We start from the raw sequence: 22773 nt of genomic DNA, 5'->3' as shown, positions 1-22773 counted from the left end.
AAACAGATCTTTATAGTTTGTGCTTCATTAAGTCTCTCCCCATTCCTCCCCAGTCTTTTTTTTTTTTTGGACTCTTCTTCAAAGAGCTTACAGGTGAAGATATGAAAGACAGAACAGACAGAGCAGGAGCTTCTTCCAGTAGTTCTGAGCCTTGGCTTTGGACAAAACAAAACTAAAAGTTGGGCAGCTTTCCTCAATGAAAGAAGTTACTAACGGTCTTTGCACCAAACCTAGGACTTTATCATGAACTCAAAGCTTGGGAAAAAAAGCAAGAGAATACTGTAACAAACTTCGTACAGAGTTCGGTCTATTAATTGTTTCATGTTAGATATTCTATGTGTTTACCTCAATTGAAAAAAAAAAAGAATGTTTTTGCTAGTATCAGATCTGCTGTGGAATTGGTATTGTATGTCCATGAATTCTTCCTTTCTCAGCACGTGTTCCTCACTAGAAGAAAATGCTGTTACCTTTAAGCTTTGTCAAAATTTACATTAAAATACTTGTATGAGGACTGTGACGTTATGTTTTAAAAAGAAAAAAAAAAGGTGTTAAGTCACAAAATGCGGTAATAAATATTTCATTTTTGATTTTTTGTTAGGCTTTTGTGTTTTTAATTATGCTTAGGAGAGACTGAAGTTATCGGGGGAGATGTCTCATACATTTCTTATCAGCATTGAGAAGAAAGGTTGGAAAAATCAGAAACAAGCTTGTCATCAGCATTAATAGAATAACTGAATGAAAGAACATCTGAGATTACATACTTCTGCTGATTATCAATGTTATATTTATGCCAGATTAAACAAAATTTGAAATATTCTCTCACCAGCCTGCATTTCAGAGAGCTGTGTCTAATATCTGTACTCTCTGCTGGTAACGTAGGAGCTGAGTTTGAGTTGTGAAGGCCCGGACAGGAGACCAGTAAGCCCATGTGCGTTAAGTGTGTGTGTACGTGCGTCCGTAACCACCTCAGCCCTGAACTCCAGCTGTTTAGCTCAGAGGTGAAGAATGGCTGTCAGGCAGGAGTAGGTGCGGAAGGTTTAGGAGGAGGACAGCAGCTTCCAGTTTAGTGAGAGTTTTACCTCTGTGAGGGTTGCGTGATCTAGCTTTTGAGATGGTTTTACTGCTTTCCTTGTCTTCATTTGTTTTCAGAAGAAGGGGAAAAAAAAAAAAGACCGTGAACTGAGGGAAAATGTTAATTTGCCATTTTGTGTGTAAATAGCTGGTGCAGAATCATGGGTGAGGGTTTGGTTTTACTTAAGCAGAAGCTTGTGGCATTTTGAAGCGACTAAAGGAGAGTTTGAACTGGGAAGACATCAGCATTGTTAGGAACAGCCGCCTTTTGCTGCCCTCCGTGGCACTGTGAAGTCAGCGAGAGCAGGATGGGGCCCAAAGAACGGGAAAGCTCTGGCTTTATTTCTGGGAGGAGAGGAGTGGGAAAGGGCTTGTAATTGCCTTAACTTTCTAGGAAACAAACGTCGACTTCAACATCTGTAAATTTGTAAGCTTTCTCCTCCTTCCTCCTCCTCTTCATTCCAACTGGCCAGGGTGTTATTAAAAACTCTGACTGACAACTTTTACCTTTGGAATGTGGAAAGAGGCTCAGCCTCGTAGTTAATGTTTAATTTCTGAGCTGAGTAAATGGACCCACGCTGCTGGCGACAGAAGGGAGGATGCCAGTGGAATGAGTGTGAGGATTTATTTAGCAATCGGGTCCTGCTTTGTGGGCGTCTTTTTAAGGCATTCATATGAAATTTAAAGGATGATAATTCCCCGTCTGGCTTTGATGCTCTCTGTCCTGGTTAAAATCACGTCGATCTTTCTTCAGTCACGTAAGAAGAGCATCCGACGGGTTCCCATTTCCAAACTCTCTGATTATTGTGGATGCGGGAAATATGAAGGCAAGATTGTTTGTGTTAGCACTTTGAAAGGGAGGCTTTTTTGGGTTTGGGTGGTTTGGTTTTTTGAGGTTTGGTTTTGTTTTGTTTGTTTGTTTGTTTTTGAATCAGTATTGTATTTCCTTGCAGATCTTTTCTTTACAATTTGAGGAGAAATGTCAGAAAACATCCTCGCACTGGTATAAGGACAGGGAAGAATGTATCCGTAGTAGATGATTGGTTTTTATAATGAACTAAATATTTGCATTGCTGTGTTGTCTTTTATTTTCTTTCTTTTTCCTTCCCCCTTTTGGTCTGTGCTCTCCGTGAGATGTGTTGCTGAAATCCAAGGTACAATAACGTGCAGAGGTTTCTCCGTCTGAGATTTACTGTTTAGCATGGAAGGTTCCGATTTTGGTATTTTTAAGAACTGCTCAGCTGTCAAAAGCAACCAAAACGGGAATAATGTTTTGACAGCGGTATAGTGTTAAAGAAAATACTCTAGTCGGAATAAAAACCGCTTATGCTGTGAGAAACGAAGGGTAACAGAAGAAACACCTTTTGTTTATACACACACATGTTTATAATCCCAAATTTCCATTTCTCCGAGCGGGTATGGGTAGTCGTAGTCACCACAAACGCGGGATTTTTCTTCCAGATTTTGCTGCCTTTAAGGCGAAGAGAGGAGGGGAGCGTGGCTCCGCCGGGCCCAAGAGGAGATGCCAGGGTGGGGAGGCCGGCCGTTCCCCCCCCGCCCCCCCACTTTCGCTCGTAGCCGCGGAGAGAGCGAGGGAGAGAAAATTGCCCCAGACCAGGTTTGCGAGGGCCGGGGGGCCAGGGAGGGGCCGGGGCCGGCGAAGGGGAAGGGGTGGGCCCGCTGTTTTGGGTTTGCTCATCGCAGCGGGGCAGCTCCCGCCGCTGCCCCGAGGGCAGCGAGGGGCTCCCGGCCGCTCCGGTGCGGGGGCCAGTCCGGAGCCGCCGGCCACGCCGAGCCCCTCGGTGCGGGGGCCGGGAGGGAGCCCAGGCAACGCCCCAGCCGGTTCCCCCAGGCGCGACGCGGAGGGGCGGGAGAGGGCAGTGCCCCACTGCCTCCCCGGGTTCAGTCGAGAGGAAAAGGGAGAGGGGGGTAGGGGGGCGGCTTTTTAACTTTTCCGCCAGCACTTTGGGAAAAACGAAACCCGCCGGGGTGCAGAAGAGAGTGCCCGCTCTCCTTTCCGGCGGGGGAATCCCGCCGCCTCCGAGCCGGGAAGAACGGTACGGGATGAGGGGCGGATGCGGAAGGGGGGTGGTGTTGGGGGGAAGGGTCGCAGACAGCGTTTAATATTAATAGTTTTTGTGGCAAGAGAGAGAGAGAGAGACAGAAGGGAGGCTGCTGCTCTGGGCAGAGTCTCCGCGACAGTGATGATGGATGGCCCCGCACAGCTAAACAACTCCTCCCCTTCGTCCCCGCACGGTGTCAGAGCTACTTCACTCGCAGCTTTAGGAATAAAATAAATAAACACCCTCGGCCCCTTCCTCACATCGATTTATGGATCATTATGAATCAATTACTGCTCTCAATATTTTAGAATTTGCTTACATTAAAAAAAAAGGGTCTGCGGCCGGGAAAAGAAAAAAAAACAAAAACAAAAAACAACCCCACAACAACAAAACAACCCAAATCAAACATTAATCCTTGCCTCAGTAAGAAGTGCAGAATCTTCTTGTACAGTCCCGTGACTAAAAAAAAAAATAAAAAATCGCTGCTAATAATTTGGGTTTAACTATATTCTAAGAGCCTCATGAGTGGGGAGGGAGGGGGTGAATATTGTGGGTGCGCATCTTCAGGAGCGACTTTCAAATCCGCGTAGAGAAGGAGCAGCGCATCCGCATGCTGCCTGCAACCTCATAGATGAACTCTTCCAGAGAAAGGGGGAAAAAAAAAATGAGAGAGAAGGGGGAAAAAACAGAAGCAAGCCCCATAACACACACACCACACGCTCCCCCCCCCCCTCCCCCCAATACTTCGTGTGGTGCCGTGGGAGGGAGCGGGGTCGGGGTTGCGCGCCCGCGGGACAGGGCGGCGGAGCGGAGCCTGGCTCGGTGGCTCCGGGCGGGAGGAAAAAAAGTGTGTGAAGTTGGGTTTCTCTGTCTTTCCCTGTGTTCGCCCAGTTGCAGCAGTGTTTGAGGATCTCAAGGTGTTTCTATGGCTACCTTGTGTGTGTGGGAGGGTCACATGTGGGGGTGCCCGAGAGAAAAGGCAGCTCTTGGGTGATCATTTATCAATGTCACCCACATAATGATTCTCTCTGCAGCCTTCTATTGATGAGGATAATTACATTAGCTCAGAGTGACTGATCAATGAAAAACCACCAAACAAAAACTTCTTTACTCTCCTATAATACCAAAAACCGATACAGAAATAAGATAGAAAGCGAGGGTGGGATTTCCCTTTCCCTTTAGCAAGGATTTTTTTTTTTTTTTAACGAACAAGGGAAAGTAAGGAAATTTTATCTGATTAGTTTCCTTTTTAAAAGAGGCTACCATTTTGTGAAAACGTTCCCGTAAACCTCTTGACATCACCCCTTGCCTGGTAAAGGCGAATCGTTATTTCCAGTACGAACTACTGCTTCTCCCCTGGACCCCAAATCCGGTGCTTTTACACTTGTGTTTTTTTTTTTTTTCGGGGGCGTTCGGGGCGAGAGAGGAGGGAAGAGTACGGTAGTATGGAGCTGCGAATAGAAAAAGGAAAGTCAAATAACTTTTCTTTCGCGATTGTAACTGTCTCCCTGTTTGTCAGGTTTTCTTTGTTTTTATCACTTCATGAAGTGGCTCTATTAAAGACGGAATGCGGCCTCCCTGAGATGCTGCTCTGTCGGAGAAAGTTTGCAATTAAATCACGGGTTCGTCCTTTCCAGAGTTAAAAATCAATGTTTTCTCAATTAAAGGGAATTTTAATGCTTTTACTTGGGAGTTGTTAAGGACGCCGTAAATTTTATTGTAATGCCTCGAAGCTCCCAAGCCCTGCCAGTGGATAGGTTGATATTCGTGTTGGTTTTGGGGTGGGGGGGTGTGTGGGGGGGGTGTTGCTGGTTTTGTTCTCTCTCTCTCTGAAGGGCCTTCTTCAGAAAACGCAATAATTTTGAATTGTCTTTGCAAGACAAACTGAGGCAGAGGGGGCGGGGGAGTCAGGGCTGTTCCCGCTGCCCCCCCCCCTCTCCGTTTCGCCCCCTCGCCCCGGCAGATTAGCCTGCCTTGCTGTGCTCCCCGGGGTGCAGGGGCGGTTGTTCGGCTGGGTTTATGGAGGAACGGAGAAATATTTCCATTTCGGAGCATGTCTTTCGAAAAAGTACCCCCCCGCCCCCGGTCTCGGGAAACTGTGAGCAGGACTGAGCGGAGGGATGCGGGCCGGGCTGGGCTGAGCTGAGCTGGGTACCGGCCCGGAGATCCCGGGCCGGGGGACAAGGAGCTGCCCCTGCCCGGCCGGCCACCGCACACCGTGCGGGGCTGCTCAAAAGGTCTTTTTATTAAAGTGGACATAGCGCTGATAAGGGAATATGCCCGGTCCTGGTGAAGACTTTACATTTCTGTAAGTCACCACTTACAGAGGTGACTACCAATTAGCACTGGGACGTAAATGGAAGCGGGAATAAGGCTGGCGGAGGCTTTTTTTTTTTTTTTTTCCCCCGATAATATTTTGTCTTTGCAGGCTACTGCCAAGTAAAATCCCCGTCAGGAGGCTTCTCCCGAACCCGTTTACACGGGGTTAATTCCTCGGGCCGCGGGAGAGCTCGTCCCCGGGGCCGTGAGATCCGAAACAGGCCCCCGCCGCCCAGGTTGGTCCCAAGCGCGTCTAAAATTCCTTACACGAGCTCCGTGAAGAACCGGTGCAAACTCCTGTCGTTAAAGCCACCGTCAGATCCGTCGAGATGAGGAGAGAGAAGAGGCAGAGCAGGGTGTGTTTATTATTTGTGCTGTAGTCCGCCCCGAACGGTGGGAAAGGGAGGACGAGAGCGCGTTTGAGAGAGATGGACAAAGCGAGAGGGAGATGTAACCCTCCCCGGTTTGGCCCAAAAGCCGCCGCGTTTCTTCCCCTCGGAGGCCCCCGCGCAGCCACCCAGAAAGCGGGGGCCACCAGCCCCTCCTGCCGCTCGCCGGCCAGCGTCCGGCATCGCTCCGGTACCGACCCGGCACCAGTCACCCGGCCTCTCCGCTTTCGCTCTGGTTTTTATATTGGTTCTGCTCGAGCTTGGTGCGTCGTACTACACACAGCCAGTCCTTGGAGGGGAAAAAAAAAATTAAAAAAAAATTTAAAAAGGCGAAATAGGGGGCTTTCCACTCTCCGGGTTGTGCCAGTGTTTGGAAATGCAGGGCAAGGGAGGAAAACAAAGCCATAACCCGGTTCTCACCGAGCGGGTTTACTTTAGGACCTCGCTTTACCGGGGCCGGGGCAGCGCAGCCTTTGCGTTTGGCTGAGGCGAAGAGTCCGGGAGCCTGATAATTTTTTTTTTTTTAAATCTTTCCTGCGGCTGCGGCTCCCCAATTCGGAAACGTTTTCAAATCTATGAGCCTTGAATGGACAAATATTCGCCATTAATATGGGACATGGACGAGTGGGGAAAAAAAAAAATAAGTGAATGGAAACTGTGCGGTGGCTTTGGGAGAAACTAACGATGTGCTTCAGCTCTTGCTATTACCGGGAAGGAGAGGGGGGGAACCCCCTTCTGATTAATAACTAGCAGGGTAATGTTGAGGGCTTTTTCTGCCCGATTGCCTTTTTGAATTAGAGCCGATTTCTTCACACTTCAATAGGGCCTGTCTCTTTTAAAATGACTGACAGATTTGTTTCTCCTTTTTTCTCTCCCTGAGACTTAATGATGTAAATTTTCTAATTAGTTAAATCACGTTGCTTAAAGGCCTTAATGTTTACCGGGCCAGGAACGATAGCCGCGTTCGGATCTCTCGAAATAACCGGCGAAATAGCACTGGGCTTTTTGAAGGGAGGGAGGGAGGGGGAGAGCGGAGGGAGGGGTGGGTTGGGGAAAAATCACGTAAAACGCGAGCTGAAGTTCAGCCCGGAGCTTCTTCCCTCCTCCCCCACGCCCCCGAACCCGCTTTTATTTTTCAATCAGCTAAGATTTAATTAGGAGCCCGCAGGCCGGACGATCTGATATTTTCTCATTAGTTTCCCATCAGTAATCTCGAGTGTTAGATTGGCTTAAAGGTTGTCAACATTTGACCAATTTTATTTAAGGCAAAGAAATCACGCGTTGTAGCTCCGGGAGCCGAGGTCGGAAAATAAATCCTGCCCGGATCAGCGGAACTAACAGGCGAAAAAAATGTTGACAATTCATCGCTGTATTTAATAAGTTGCATAATGTATAGCACGCGCGCGCGCGCCCGCGGAGAGGGGAAAGAGGCAGGGGGACACCCGCGCGGCTGCAGCGCGCGCACGGGCCGCCCGGCGCCCTGTAAAGGCCCGCGCGCGCGCGCGCGCGCACCTGGACGGCGGGGGTGTGACGGGCGCCGGTGTGTGCGTGTGCACACGCGTGTCTGCCTGTGCGCGCGCGCCGCGTCGGTACGCGTGGCCGCGGGCGCGGGCTCCCAGGCGCAACGTCGGAGCGCCCCCTGCTGGCCGCCGCCGGAGGAACCCTCGGCCCGCGCTGCGCGCTGCCCTGACCGCGCGGGGCGCGGAGAGCGTGGGTAAGGGGGATGCGTGGGCCCCGTCCCCGCGCCTCCCGTTGGCCCCGGGAGCGCCGTCGTGTGAACCGCCGGCCGAACCGTCCCGCGCCTTTCTGGTGGAGCGCAGGGGAGAAACGCGCAACAACCGCGCGAAGCAACCGGCGCAGCGGAAAGGGCAAAACCCCCACTGCCCACCGCGCGTCACATGACCGCGGCAATTTCTAGGGCAGCCCTCAGCTGCGTGTTTGTCGAGAACACGACGTGAAGGTGAATTCAACAGCTCTGCTGCAGGTCGCCCCACACCGCTCACCTCGGAGCCCGCGGGCCGCTCCGCGCCTCTCTCCGCCGCCCTGCGCCCACATCCGCGTGCCAGCCCGCCGGCCCCGCACTGCACGGCGCCCCGCCTGCCTCCCGGGCAGGGCCCGCCGGCCCCGCACCGGCCGCCCCGGGAGGAGCGGGGTGGGGGGGGGGCGGTGAGCGGGGAGCTGCGCGCCCGCGGAGGCCGGCCTGCCGCGAGGGGCCGGCTGCGGGCAGAGCTGGGCTCGGGAGCCTCCGGTGCGTCCGTGAAGCTCGTACCTTTACAGAGGCATCTCAGCCCCTTTGGACACCGCGGTGCTCTGGCTGCGTGTTTATGGTTTAAAGGGTTATTTCGCCCGTTAAAGGCAAAGAGAAAAAAAATAAAATAAACAAACCGACCAGAGAAACCCAGCACTCAGACCTGCGCCCGCCCCGGTGGCTCAGGGCTGTGCCCGGAGAGAGCCCAGCCAAAGCAACGCTTTGCGGAAGGTCTGGCTTGCCGAACCAAGACAGTAGCTGCTGTCTTTTATTTTATTATTACTATTAATTATTATTTTTCTTAAATATTCGTGTAAGGGAATGGGGGAGGGCGGAAGAGAATATTTGTCAGGATACCAGGAGATACCTTTCTTGAAACAAAGGCGAGGGGAACCATCTCGATTGCAAATCCACCGGGCAGCCACCAAATAACAATATTTACAAGAAGGCAGCCGAAAACACAATGTGCTTAAACAAGGACAACAAATGCTCACTACGCTTGCTGCCGCGCAGCTTAATAAAAAATTAGCCTTACTGACAGTCTTGTCAACATCTTAAGTAAATTATCATAGCGATGGTCTTTGGAGAAGAGAACCCACACTCCTCGCTAAAACACCTCCTATCATTAATCTTAAACCACTTGAAGATTATGATGGAAGGAACGGGATCAGTAACCATTATCATCTCAAATTGCCGTTAAAAACTCCGCTGTTTATTTTTGCAACCAAAGCGAATGTAGCTGGGGAAGGCAGAGAAGGGAAGAAAGGCGAACAGGAGAAAGGCAGAACAATTGAGGCGAATCCTGTTGCAACCTCGATGATAAACACATGGAAAAAGCTGTGGCTGCCCTGTGGATCGCTGGAATTTGGGCAGACGTTAGAAAAATAAACAAAGCGATGGCTCCGCGCCGGTTCTGTAAACGCACCGGTACACTCGAGGAAAGGTAACTTCTTAAAATTAATTGTGTTTTCCTGAATATTCCGTATTTGCCTTTATGTACATCGACCGTTTGATGAAGAGCGAAACTGTTAAAAACGTGCTTGCACCTTTCGCTGTTCATGTCTGAAAATAAATTCATTTTGACCCTTTCTTGCCCGTATTTTTGTACGCATTGCGTGTTTTCCAACAATCGTCAGAATCAAGTCCGCAGTATAATTTTACGAGGACCCGACATACTCGAAACATTTGCTCCGAGCCAAGCCTGTTCAGAAGCGACCTGTGATTTTTATTGCGGTCTCTCCCGGTAGACTATCATCCCTCTTTGCAATGCACTTTTACAGCTGGAAAATAAAAGACCTTTTTGTTGTTGTTGTTGTTATTTTATTTTATTTCCCTTGTTAACCTACTTGCAGGGCTTGGCAGAGAGGGAGAATCTGCTGGTTTTGGGGACACTCGACCTGAAATGTCGTCAGCGGATACTTACACCTCCAGTGAACCCACGAACCGATGTGAGCCGGGCGCACGCCCGAACGCATCGGACGCGGGTTTTTGAAGTTATTCCTTCAAACCGCAGAAGTTTACACGAAGCCTTTAAACAGGACGATGTACCCCGGCCAGCCCTTCTCCTCCTCCTCCCTCTCCCCCGAAAGAAAGGGTGCCGTGGAAGCAGGGTGACGCAAATGAAAATAAACCAAACAATTATTTCCCCCAAGCCGAGCCGCGTCTTCCCGTTGTTTCCGCCGCGGCTTCTTTCCGCAGCCGCGTTCCCGCGGCGGGGGCGAGTGGGGGGGGTTGGCTGCTGCAGGCGGGGGGCTCCGGCGGCGCGGGGGGGGTGGGGGTGGGGGGCGCTGCTCAGGGCGCTGCGCAGGGCGCGCAGGTGGGCGCAGCGGGAGCGGGAGCGGCGCTGGCCGCTCCCCCGCGCCGCGGCCCCGCGGTGACCCCAGCCCCGGGCTGCGGAGAGGTGAGAGGTGACGCCGGGGAGCCAGCGCAGACCTGGCCCTTTTAAAGCCACAGCTAATCAGTCCTTCGCTCAATTAAAGCGTAGGGTCCAGAGGGGAAGCAATTTCGTTGTAAAGAATTGCCCCGCGCGCTCCCAGAACGAAATAGCACAGAAACGAGGACGGTGCTCTCTGCCACGGAGGGGTTTGTCACCCAGGAGCGAAGACAAACTGTAAAACGATACGCACGCGATACAGATCCGGCAGGTCTGCACGCGTGGGGGACCATGCGCCCCGCGCACACGCAACAATAAAACAAGGTTAGCGAGTTGTTGAAAAACTTCAGCCCCATAAACCGCACAGCGGGGTGAGGGCTGCAGGGCAGCAGGCGCGGGGTCTTTAATCGCCCACCTAGCCGCAGACTGAGGATTTCCTCGTCATACGGGAAGAAATTAAAGTGGGGAAAAAAGTGGTAAATTTTCCTGTAGATTCATTTGTCTTCGATTTCAAGTTATCCTTTAATCTCTGTAAGAAACAGGGACCCAGCTGTGGTATAGGTGTGCGTCTATGCGTGTGCATACGCATGTACTACGTACGCATCTGTGCGTGATGTAAAAGTGCGTGTAATCCGAGCACAGAGACTGGCTCACAAACAGTGGAAAATTGTGACAGTTCCATTTTTCCTCTTTAATTAGGAAATATTCCTTGATTGTCTGGGCACCCATTTACTTTTTAATAACTCCATGGAATCGGGAGAAGAAGAAGAAATGCCTGCTGCAAGTAATCTGCTATAAAGCAATTATTTTACTAGGTTAATGTGCAATTGTAAAGCACCACACAGTAACGACCATGAATAAGACGCAAAGGAAAAAAATAAAAAAGACTACTGGAGTCACGATGATATTTGACAGCACATATATACTTCAATGGGTCGCAGTAAGAATTATTTAGTGTTGATAACATAGCTCTGATACGGCTAGATTACAAAAAAAAAAAAACAACTTTCCTTTTTCATGTGTTTCAGGCAGCAAAATACCGGTTTTTAGACGACGGCGAGCCAGTTTCCTGCACGCTGATGCAATTACTTCAGGTGCGGAGATCACAGCTCGGAGGGAGAACGGGATGCCTTACTTTCGCCAGACACCGCTCCCCTCACGCTGCCCCCGAAGAGCCGCCACCCACGGCAGGTAAGCTGGTGCGTGAAACTATTTTTAACCGAACAAAAGACCGAGCGAACATCTGACATCAAGGAGTCGCATCCCCGGGCGGGGCGGGCAGCGGTGCGTGGCTGCCCGCTCCTGCCCCCTCGCCCCCGGCCCTGGGGAGGGGGCTGCTGTCCGCCAGGAGCGGGGTTGGGGGGGGGGCTGGGGTTGGCGGGGAGCTGAGGCTGGAGGCGGCCGGCGAGGTGACAAAGAGCGGGTACGGCGTCCGCGGGGGAAGGCCGGCGGCACCGCTCGCCCGGAGGCTGCTCCGCCGCTCCCGCGGGTGGTGGGGGGAGGTAAAAACTGAGGTGCGTGGCCAGCGCACCCGTGGACTCGGGGTGGCACCCAGGCCGCGGACCAAACTTCTGCAGTGGAGTGGAGTGGACACCCGAAAAGCTGCGAGGCTGGCGCTGCCCGCGGGAGCTGGGAATGCGGGGGGGGCCATGGAGACACGGCAGCCCCCCCGGCAGCGCAGGGGACAGGGGGGCTCGCCTCTCCTGTCCCGGCGGGGAAAGCTCTGGCCCTCGCCTCTTTCCCACCACCGCCAACTTCACACACCCGCTAACTGGCCACCTTCCCCCTCGGTTTGGAACACTCGCCCCTCGCCTTTCCCTTCCCCCACCCCCAGCCTTCCCCGCAAGCGGCGGGGGCACCGGTCGGCCCGGCCGGGAGGTGCCCGCGGCTGCGGTGGGCGTACCGTACCAGGGCGCCCGCAGCCGGACGGGTCGGGGAGCGAGGAGGAAGGGGAAGGGGCGGCGGGCGATTACCGGAGGAGGGGGGGCGATTACCGGGGCGGGGGTGCAGCTGCAGAGAGCCGCTGCGGGCACGAAAGGGCCGCAACCCCCGGGCGACCTGTCAGCTCCCCCCGCCCCCTGCCTCGCCAGAGTCAACACGGAGCTGCGATCCATTTGGGCGATTTACTTAAAATAAATAAACCCGCGAAGATTCACTGGCCAGCGATGCATCATCGACCCGGAGGTTTATTAAGAGGCTGGTTAGAGCCGCGGCTCCAGCCCCGGCTCCGTCTGGGATAGGGGGAGGGGTCGAGCTGCTGCAGCCCGGCTCGCCCCGGCCCCTTCACCCACCCCCCCACGCCGGTAGGGATCTGCCCCCCCTGCCCCGGCATCGCCGGACAGCCGCCCTCTTCTCACCCCGCCGAGCCCACGGGGTTGGGTGGGGAGCACCCCCTTCCCCCGCCATCCACCCCCCGAGGGCCGCCGCAGAGCGCCGTTGCTCATTTCCCTGTACATTTGGGAGAGGAGGGGTTGGGAGACATTGTTGTCAGTGGCAATTGTTAACCCAAATAATAATAATACAGAAAAATCGTTACAGCTGGGTCCTGGCTGAATATGAAATTACTATTATTGCCAATCACGATTAGAAATAATTATCCTGAAAGCACGGAGGGTTCAGCTGCCAAGGTGTTTTGAATAATCGCTTCAAAATGAACAGCAAAATGTGAGGTTCGCACACGGGGCCGATGGCAAACTTTCAGTTGTGGCAGTCTGTAAAGGAGATCTTACCAGGGGCAAGCTCAAGTTCACTTGCGAAGCGTCAATTTTTCATCTGTTACAGGGCCGGAGCTGTTTCATTCCTGTACCACCCTGCACGGCAGCCCTCCCGGCGCGTCCGTCCTGCTCTCCTCCACCACGTTCCCCGAACCCACCGGATGGCCAAGCAGCTTCTCAAGGCAGTGATGTGCTGTCCTCGGATCCCTCCATCTTAAATAAAACCCAAGCAAGCAGATTATGAGGGATAACGTGGTCCCAGACTGAAACTCCACTTGCTCTGTTTGTGTCGTGCAACTCCACACAGGCCCCCTCTCAATTTAGCTATTTGAAATGTGTAGCTAGGAGGAGGTCACAGGTGACTGGCAAGTTCAACCTACTTAGCTCAATTATCCAAGTTTCATTGCCAAATTGTGTTCAATTTGATCTTCCTGCCTCCCTCCAAATTATCTTAGAGGAAAAAAACAAAAACAAATGAAAGCAGACAATTTAAGCCAAATCCTGTATACCATTATTTATACGTAAAATCATTTTTGTGATTTATACTCCCCTTAATGGTTATGGGATGCCAGATCTTTCCAAGCGGATTTACAAACCCAGCCATCAAATTATTTCAAAGGCAGGCCTATTAGGGACAAAAATAATTACCAACTTTCAGAAGCTTTGTAAAAAAAAAAAAAGTTTCTGAATGTTGTCTCTTTAAATTTCACTTAAGTTTTGTTTTTAATTTAAGCCTGGAGGCACAGTAGAGAGATATGCAGAGTCTAATAAGGAGTTTGGAAAATAATGTGCTGCAATCCAGTGCCGAGCTGTTTCTCCATAAAATATGGATAAGGAATCAATTCATAAGCGCAAATATCTGCGAGGACTGAGTTTAAACATAACATTTCACATGAGTGTTCTTACATGCATTATTAAGGAGATAACAAAAGTGCTTCAAATCAAGCCCTATACAGTCACATCTGGAAATGCTCTTTTCTGTCTAATTTTCATTTTTTTTTTTCCCTCGGAAACATGTTAGAAGAAAAACTAGCCTGTCCCCTTGTATATTAACTGTTACCATCAGCTTTTAATCAGCAACATGTATAGTTAGATTTACAGAACCCATTCCATGTTGCTCCTTTTAGAGAACAGTAAAATGAAGATAGTATCTTTATTCATTTATAGAATCTGATGTTAAAACCAAAACCACGCACAACTAGCATATACATTGCTTTATGCATATAGACAGGCATGTAGATGCATAGACACAACACACTTACACACGGAAACAAGTCATGACCATGCGGTGGAAAACATAATAAAAAGTATCTGTGCATTTCACCGTATCTTAAGTCAGATGTTGTCAGATAAGAAGTGGTCTAGGGAAAATTAGTTGAATACCAGACACAGCTAATTTCTGAAGGTATTGGAACTTCAGCAAGCTTTGCTGTATGATATTTAATCACTGTCAGTTTTAAAGGAATCTCTCTAGGCTTTTCAGTCGAATAAAGCATTATCACTAAGCAATGAAGGGTTAATAAACTCCCCACAGGCTGCAAAGGGTTGATAGAGGTTTGGGTTTTTCTTAATAGTGTATAATTTAATGGAGTTATATTCTGAGGACAAAGGTAAAAGTTGTCTCTAAGATCTACTACTACCACTACTACTACTAATTAAAAAAAAAATTCCTTTGAATGTCAAGGCAAGCAAAGTATTTTCCAAAGAGGAACAGCAAAGATGTGAAGATTGTTTAGAAGAAAACCCATAAGTGCTGGTTTTTTAAATACTCTGGAGTTTTCTGAACAACTCTGATGTACTCACATTCTTATCACAACTATTTTCTTTTTACTATTGTAAGTGGATATTCAAGCTAAATTGATGCTTTATGTATATCCTGTGTCAATTTGTAATACACTACTCCCTGTAAGGAGATAATTTGAAAAAAAAATACAAAAAAGAAGAAGCAATACCACTGACAACAATTTACTTAAATTCACAAACCTTGAAATTGATGCATCTCCTATCAATCATAGTCAGAAGCCACAGTAAAACACATCCAACATTTGTATATCAAAACTGGGACTAAAAAAACACCCTGTTTTGTTCAATTTAGATGTCCTTCAACATGTTGTCATTTTGTGCGCTGATATTGCTGGGGGATTTTTACTACAGGTTAACTTTCTTCTGTCAAACACATGCAAGACAGTAGTAACCTTGCAAAATTAAAGTGCATGCCATTATACTGCACAGATGTTTGTTCTCACTCAGTTACTGACAATGAAATACTTATTAAATAATAATAAGGAGATATTGACTTCTTTATTCTGTCAATAGGAAGATCTGTTGATCTGTGAGGTTAATATTGATGAAGCAGAATGAGGTAAACGTTTCACCGGGAGGGCAAATAAATCCCAATACTGGCACAAAAAAAACCAAACCCCCCAACTTTGTATGAACATAGAAACTAATCCTTTTTGTATTTATTAGGTGTATGAGCACCGGTTCAACCTATTAGCATGCATAAGCTAATGCTGAAGTAAATCCTTGACACTACTTTCAGGAAACATATTAAAAAAATGTCTATCATAGGTGTTTAAAACTAAGCTCAAATGATGCCAAGCACTTAGGGTCTTTAGTCATGCCACATGTTCTGTTGCGAAAGGCACATTTCCTTTCAGAATTACTGGAAGGCTCTACATACAACCTCAATATTCTTCACATTAACGGGATTTCTGTTTGAGCTGGAGAAATACTTTTTTTTCTTTTGCTTTTTTTTTTTTTTTAAATAGGACGATCTCTCTGTCAAAATATTATTTTTATTTGTTTTCTCATCAAAACATCACTGAAAGTTCTCTCTCTTTACCCTCTGCCACGGAACACAATAGTTGTGCAGGCTTTGAACAATACAAAGAGCCATTTAACTTGATGGGTCTGGCAGAAGAAGCTACTTTCTTCATTATTATCTTTAGATTTTCCTTCAGTCTGTTTAAAGGAAGTTCAGAGCTGTTTTTTTTTTTTTGAAGAATATTCCATCAGTCAGGTAGGTCTCCTACTTTGACAGCATTATTTCAGTGTGTTATTTTTAAGGTATAGTACTTACACATGTAGAGCAATCCAGGTAACTTGCTTCTGGGCTCTTGTGTAGAAATTTAAAAGATGGGACCTAACATGTAAGACAACAAGAGGCAGAATGTTTTTGGATACAAGCACCAAAAGGTGCAATTGCCAATTTCCCACTTCTGATTACTAATTAAGGCCTTGATCCTGCGATTAGATTTGCAGGGGCAAACTGCATGTGCAAGGCAGCTCTCCCCATAATATGACTGTTGACAAGGGAAGAGCTTGCTCGTGCAGAGCTGACTGTAAGGCAGCCACCTAAAATCCAAAACGCTACTTCAGCTGCCCTTGCCAGGGACTGCAGCCTGGTTTCTAGGCCAGAAGAGTCCTTTCCACAGCTTCCTCCCTCCCTCCCGGCTGCCTTGAGTGGACCTGCGGTGCCTCATCAGGGAAAGCCAGGTGAGCACGTGGCGTTTTTTTTCTGCGCTACTGTGACATCTCCTTGGTAGGACAGCACAGAGAAAAATCAGTTTGTTGCTATTTGTGCTGCTCCTGTTCTGGAGGTGTGAGGCTAACCATCTGCTGCTCCTCCTAGGGATCACGCAGGAGTCTAATGCCTTATATTTTGTTGCTTGTAAAATGCCACGACTTTTGTCTAAGAAAGGTAACAAAAATGTTTACTTTTTTGACCTCATGCTTTCTTGTCCTTCTCAAGCCTTTCTTCCCAGCGTGTGTGCAGCAGAACACTGTTGCTGGTTCTTTTGCGTCTCAGGCTGTGATGCTGTTTGAAGACTCCTGCCTCTGCAAATTCCTGCATTCACTCCAATCTCTGTTAAAGGTAGTGGGGTTTTGTGTGCTTGTGTTCTGCCATGCTGACTGCTTTTCACTGTTTTTTAGACTCTTTTATCCTTCTATATCTTGAGAAACTTTCTCCTGCAATCATCTGAAGTATATCCCAATTTCTACTTAACTTTAGTCAGATGGCAAAATCTCTGGGAGCAATGTCTTCATTCATGGGTACCTTGTTTTCTACTATCTGGTTGGATGCTCTTAAAAACAAATCCTAATGCACATGTCAGGTAATCCTTGTAACAAAAATCACAAGAAAAATACACTTTTCAAACTTTTAAACTCCCACTGTGATTTTCTTAAAGTTTGTTAGCAGTTTTGAAAAGCATTTAGGCAATTCAGAGGCACAGATCCTGGTAACCTCAAGACTCTGGGGCAGGGCTCCACGTGCACAGATTTAACAACCAGACCAGGGACTTGTGCTCCAAAACCTCTTTGTATGTATTTATCTGAAACGACATTAGATTCTCAAATCTTGGGTATGCAAAAGGATCCATCAAACAGGTACTAAAAATAAAAATGATACTTGAGAAATATTATCACATGACACTATTTCAGTGTATGCGCTTGCAAGTGCAAGGTGTATTTTCTGTAATACAATATACTGAGCCCACTCTTCACTATAGTTTCAGGGCTGAAGACTTTGTACCTGTGTTTCTTAGGGGGCAATAAAGATGCTGATGGAAAAATTGTTCTGCTAGTGAGTTAAGCTGAATAAGAGAAAAAATCACTAATAACTAAGGGGTTCCCGTGTCTAGTTGTGCACCTGGCAAAATAGATTGCAAGAGAAGGAATAGGCAGCAAACTGTGTAAACGGAGCACAGATAATTCCCATGCCGTGAAAACCCTTCTGCCTTAAGAACACTAGCAATGAAAAGGTTACAAGAAAGGAGGTAATAAAAATATCAAAAGAAGCCAAATAGAAATAGGTTTCTTTGCAAGTAGAGAAGCCACTTTCTAATATGGTGGCCTTACATACAAGTACATTTGTCTTCCAGACCCTCTGCTGTTGATTAGAATTCTGATGCCACTGGAGGGGTTACAATTTTGTTGAGTTTCTGGATCTCAATTGCGCTGTCAAGGGGTCATTCTTTCTGGTAATAAGGTAGCTAGTGGCCCCTGGGAGAGAAGGAAAACAATTGACTCTTGAAAGCAGAAACATATACTGAAGTCTAGAGTAGATTTCTGGCAGTGGACCAGGTCTTTTCTCATAGCATTTGTCATTGTAGCAATGAAAAAATTGTGGGAGTTCTACAGGCGGCCAAAAAAGGAAAACAGAGCACCACCACCATAACAACAAAAGAGCTAGATGTAATTTATTTTGGAATTATATTTAAGAGCAGGTTTTTTTTTGTTTGTCACACTGTTGGTTCACTTGTTAAAGATGTGGATCCCATTAGATAGAAATATGTTGCTTATTTTAAAGCAAACGATTATCAAATGACTATACTTCAAAACATTTTTTGCTTTAATTTGAAGTGAAGTCATTTGAGTTTGAAACATATGCCTTTGCTAAATGCAGGATATTTTGTTGCCAAAACCAGACAACTTCATTCTGAGTCCATTGCTTGCAAGCATTGTTGATCCTGGATGTCACTGACAATATGAGTCTTGGCAATAAGTCTCTACAGAGGTCAGTAGTAAAGCTTCTCTTATTACCACTAGTTTTTTTTTTTTTTAATTATTATTATTCTATTGGGTCAAAATGGTCTCATCATATAATCATACTCAACCAGAACAAAGGCAATGTTGGACTGATTGGCTTTGGAAGTATTACTCCACTTTGTACAACTGGATAAAGCTTTCTTAAAAATAATTTATCCTGAGATCTGTGTAAAGGTTTTCCACATCTTTCTGAATATCAGCTTCATTATTTCGTAGCCTATGTTACCAGGCTGTTTTTCCTTGTTGTAGTATAAGCATACATAAACTCTTCATGCATGCATACATGTGTATGCATACCACCACACAAACACATCACTGGCACTATATATAATTTGCCATATGTTTTATATTATACCTGTAAGATTTTAAAACAGATTTCAAGTTTATTACAAGCCCCACCACTGCAGCTGATATATGTGGATCCATCCCGTTGTTTAACTGAAGTACCCATGATGGGACTGTGGCCGCTCAGGGCTTCCTCTGTTGTCCATGGAGAAAGGCAGGCGTACCCAGGGACAATTCTTCGAAGGTACTTGCCTTCCTTCACTGGCTGTGGAGCAAGCTCAGAGCAAATCTACTCCTAATTTAGAATAAATGACTGAAGTGGACTGCAAGGCATCCTTGCTGAAATGTGCAAAGTGCCGTATCTGCTGATGGCACCTATAGATTCTGGGCTGAAAAAGATCTTTCAGTTTAGGATCTAAAATACCTCATATAGATAACCATGTGTGAAGTCTTACACAAAAGAAAACTGAATGAATCACGGGCTTGATAATTTTTAATTTTAGTTGTCTAAAAGTCAGACATCTAGTCCATAATGATCACCTTCTTTTACTCCACAGTCTACTCATTTAACTGATTTCTCTTAGTTGAAATATGCTGAAGAGGAGGATCCCGAGACAAATGTATGGTAGGTGAGATATGGCGAGTGGGGACGCATTCATTACAGAACAAATTTAGATGCCTAAATCAGGAGAGTGACCTTTGGATTAGGATTTTAGGTGCTTAGGATACCTTTTAGACAGCTAAAGCAAAACAAAATGAGATCAAATTTTTGCTAAGGGATTTGTGAGACAACATGCAGAGAAGAAGGCATTTGCAGATTTAGGGTAAAAAAACAGTTCTACTGTTGCCTGGTAAAATCCTGACAACCCCCTGCCTTGTTGCATTAGGTAAAATGGGAAGAACAAAGAACATCTTGAAGAAGCCCTAATCCCATACCACATACAGTACCTTGCAACAGACTGTGGCAGAGAGAAAGGTGTCACTCCTTAAGTGCTATTACACAGGCTGGCTATAAACTGACTTCTCCTCATGCCCCTGTTTGGGCACAGGGAAGTTAGTAACAGACATTTTCACTTTAACTTCTCTCTCTATCTCTCTAAGCCCGCCCTCCCCCACCCCCCTAAGGAAATAGCAGCTGTTTTGTGTATACATTTCAATATCCAAGAGCAGGTCGGGTTTATCTCTTTCTCAGCACAGCCCATGGAAACTCATTTTTGTACTATGTTGTCTCATTCCATCAAAAAAGCAAATTTAAAAAAGGTCTGGTGTGATTAAAATAACTAATCTTCATTCATTCTGAAGACCTTTCCTCTGCTATTTTTTTAGTTAACACTAATTGCGATGTCTGATGTTACACTTCTTGTAAAGGTGAACTTCTGTCTGAGGCAGATTCTTTTAGCTGGACTTTGTAGGCATTTATAATTTAGGATCCTAGAATGCACCATTTGCTTAAAGAAGATGAATGTTACTTTCAGATCTTTTAATTTAGAGCATCTGTTGTCAAAGGAGCTGAAAGTTTATTTGCTTATTAAGAAAAAATTCTCAACAGGTAATATTAAAAACAGTACCCTGCTGTCCAGAACACCACAGTAATAGAAAACAAAAATCAAATGCTAAGGTTAGCCATGAGATAAACTGACTGGTGGGATGCTCTATTGTAAGCTGAAGCTCTGTCAGATTGTCAAGAGGAATTAGTTCTTAAGCAAGATATTTATAGGAACGAAGACTAGAAGGCACAACCAGGGTCACAGAACCATTATAACACGAGAGAATTTGTTAAATAACATCCCCACATGATGCTACAAAAATTTTCCCCCTAGCTTCTCTGAAACTCTCTACTGGTCCATTTTTTTACTGTAAAGCTGGCATTCAGCTTTTTCTGACCATATGATCAAGATTTACTGACCAGACACTGAAGCAACTTAATACCTCTAGGTGCGTCAGTTCACCCTGACCTACATCCTAGTTCTAGTTGTTGATTGAGCAAAGAAAGGTGAATACTCATTCCCCCTCTCTGAAAATCAAGAAATGTATCAGAAAGAATAAAAATCTATCCTGAATATTGCAGCTAATCAAGAAACGCTGTGCAGTAGGATAAATACAAAACAAATATAGCACAGATACACATTTGAGAGACATAGTTTAAGAACTGCGAGTAAGAGCAGCTCTGCTCTCCTTATCTCCTATAATGGGGCTTTCAAGACTTTCAAGCAGCTGGTGTCCAGATAATTCAGAGATTTGCAGGCTGGATTGCATACAGAAGAGGAATCTATTGCAAAGTCCTGAGCAGCTGAGATCTGCAGTGATTCATCCTTCACAAGGCAGGCAGCTGTTTTCAGCAGAATCTGCAGCTTTTGGGTGGACTTACTGGGCCAGTATCTTCCTCCTGCAAAGCTCTTAAAGTGAGTGGAATTACATACAGGATGAACTTGGCTCTTTAGGTGTGGGAGAAACCATTTCCAGTACTGACATATGGATATTAGCACTTCTTTATGCAGGGCTTACAGACAGGCTTTAGGAATGTTTACAAGGTGGGAAGGACAATGAAAGAACATGTAAAATCATTTCACCCTGATTCATCTCTGGAAGGGACTCTGCATGTGGATCGCTCTCATTCCAGTTGGCTGTGTCTGCCAGAGCCCTTTCTTCCAGTTCTGAACCTCATAGCCCTCCTACACCAAGGAATTTGGGCTCCATCCAACGAAGGGCTGGGAAGAACATATACATTTCCTCCACACTCCCACATGCTTCTCGTCTTGGGGACTAAGGATAATGCTGCTGAAAAGTGCACGTGAACCGAGCAAAAAGTTCTGAAAAGCTGGTATGAAACAGGGCTTCGGCAAATCCTCCCATTATCCATACATACGGTGGGCACTGCTCTGAGTCTAGGAACCAAAGCCCTCATTTCTCTCCTGCCATCAAAGGACGGCAACTATACCCCACATGCAGAATAACTTTAGGGAAATCAAGCCATTTGCTCTCATCAGCCACTGTGCCTCTATCCAAGAAGATAATACATCTCCTGAGTCCATTCAAATTAAAATAACAAACAGAGCCAAGCACTGTATTTTCATACCCAGTGGACCAACTGCCTTTCAAGGCTGCAGAACTTGAAGAGTGAAAGTGGACTTACACAGCTAGTCGAACCAACAACTCTCTTTCACAGATGTAGCAGCACAAACAATCTGTTCGATAGACAGGGGCCACAAAGGAGCCAACCGCAAGGTGACACTGCTCCCGAGGGACACCTTGTTGAACACCGATTTACTTCTTTTATCATGGCTTCTCAGCATTCCAGACAGCTGCTGTAGAGGTGAGGAGGTGCTATCTAAACTTATTTTATGCTGTCCCTCTTCATAAATGTGGGGCTTTAGCCGTTTCTGTAATGTGACACCATACAAACAAGAGTAGGGTGTGGGAAGCTCCCAACTGTTAATGAGACAAAGGTACAGCATCAGTCCTCAGGCAAAAGTGAGTTTAGCTTTGACATAAAGGTGCAAACTATTTCACTTCACATCACAGTGGATTTTGGCCAGACATTCTCAGAATTTTGTCACAATTAGTCTCAGTGTGTGAGGCACAGAAAACATCCGGATATATGGGAACAATTGCAAACCCGTATTCTCTTCTAGCATTGAGCTCTTTCTGCTGCTACTTGAGTTAATGATTTTCTGCTAATGCAGCTTCAGATACTGATGCCAATAGATATGTTCAGAGGAGATGGGTAACTGCTTGGTTTGAATCTTGGAAATGAAATATCAAGACTGAAACCAGCATGAAAGTGCTTAATTTAATTGCACAAATGCCTAAATATATTACAGAAAAGGGGTAACAAGAGGTGATATTTCTGAAACAGCACCAAGGAGCTTGTGATCTGAGTGAACCTATGAATTAGGGCTCAGAGGTTTTATGTCTCTTTTTGCCACTGACACCTGAATAAACTCGGCTACATCATTAGCCTCTTTTTACACAAATCGTCCCTTAAATGACACTAATCATTACAGTCTTTACACAGTTCCTTCCTGAACCTTAATTCATTAATGTTCATGAAATATAATGAGACAGTCAGGCAAAATGTATTAGGTATGGGAACACTCTATGCTGGCTGCTGTACCATGGCAATTCTGTGGGGAACTTTTAAAACAGAAGCAAAGTCCTGCATTTTATACACTATTTTGATTCCAAAAATAATCCCAAGGCCAATTCAGGTAAGAGCAGACCTCAGGTTTATTTACATGTTTATACAGGCAAATCCCTT

General features: G+C 46.7%; 2 protein-coding genes and 1 long non-coding RNA gene across 7 annotated transcripts in view; 2 read left to right on the top strand and 1 right to left on the bottom strand.

Moving 5' to 3' along the window:
* Positions 1–592, top strand: part of MEIS2 (Meis homeobox 2) — a 174204-nt gene extending 173612 nt beyond the window's left edge. For all 3 annotated transcript variants that reach the window (XM_086748556.1, XM_086748554.1, XM_086748557.1), the window contains one exon: positions 1–592. This exon is cut by the window's left edge and continues 877 nt beyond it. The gene's annotated coding sequence lies outside the window, so the exon portion shown is untranslated.
* A 1981-nt stretch (positions 593–2573) lies between these two features.
* Positions 2574–14962, top strand: LOC147600543 (uncharacterized). Of its 3 annotated transcripts, none has more exons than XR_015258703.1 (3): positions 2574–2689; positions 10992–11154; positions 12745–14962. XR_015258703.1 is itself a non-coding variant. In XM_086749178.1 (3 exons), the coding sequence occupies exons 1-3, from the start codon at positions 10817–10819 to the stop codon at positions 12864–12866; spliced, it is 372 nt and encodes a 123-aa protein (XP_086605304.1). In that variant the 5' UTR covers positions 10766–10816; the 3' UTR covers positions 12867–14962. The 3 variants fall into 3 exon arrangements, 1 of the variants encoding a protein (XP_086605304.1); XR_015258702.1 differs by lacking the exon at positions 2574–2689 and adding an exon at positions 9998–10287; XM_086749178.1 differs by lacking the exon at positions 2574–2689 and adding an exon at positions 10766–10903.
* On the bottom strand, positions 5783–7959 carry LOC147600544 (uncharacterized). The gene is made up of 2 exons (XR_015258594.1): positions 7846–7959; positions 5783–6131 (listed from the first exon to the last, which is right to left on the bottom strand). It is a non-coding gene; the product is annotated as an uncharacterized LOC147600544 (long non-coding RNA).
* Positions 14963–22773: the final 7811 nt, after the last annotated feature.

The sequence above is a fragment of the Chlamydotis macqueenii genome, chromosome 5, assembly GCF_036417535.1.
Source record: "Chlamydotis macqueenii isolate bChlMac1 chromosome 5, bChlMac1.mat, whole genome shotgun sequence".
Taxonomy (NCBI): Eukaryota; Metazoa; Chordata; class Aves; order Otidiformes; family Otididae; genus Chlamydotis; species Chlamydotis macqueenii.
The sequence above is the reverse complement of the archived record's forward strand: the minus strand, read 5'-3'. Positions and strand labels throughout refer to the sequence as shown.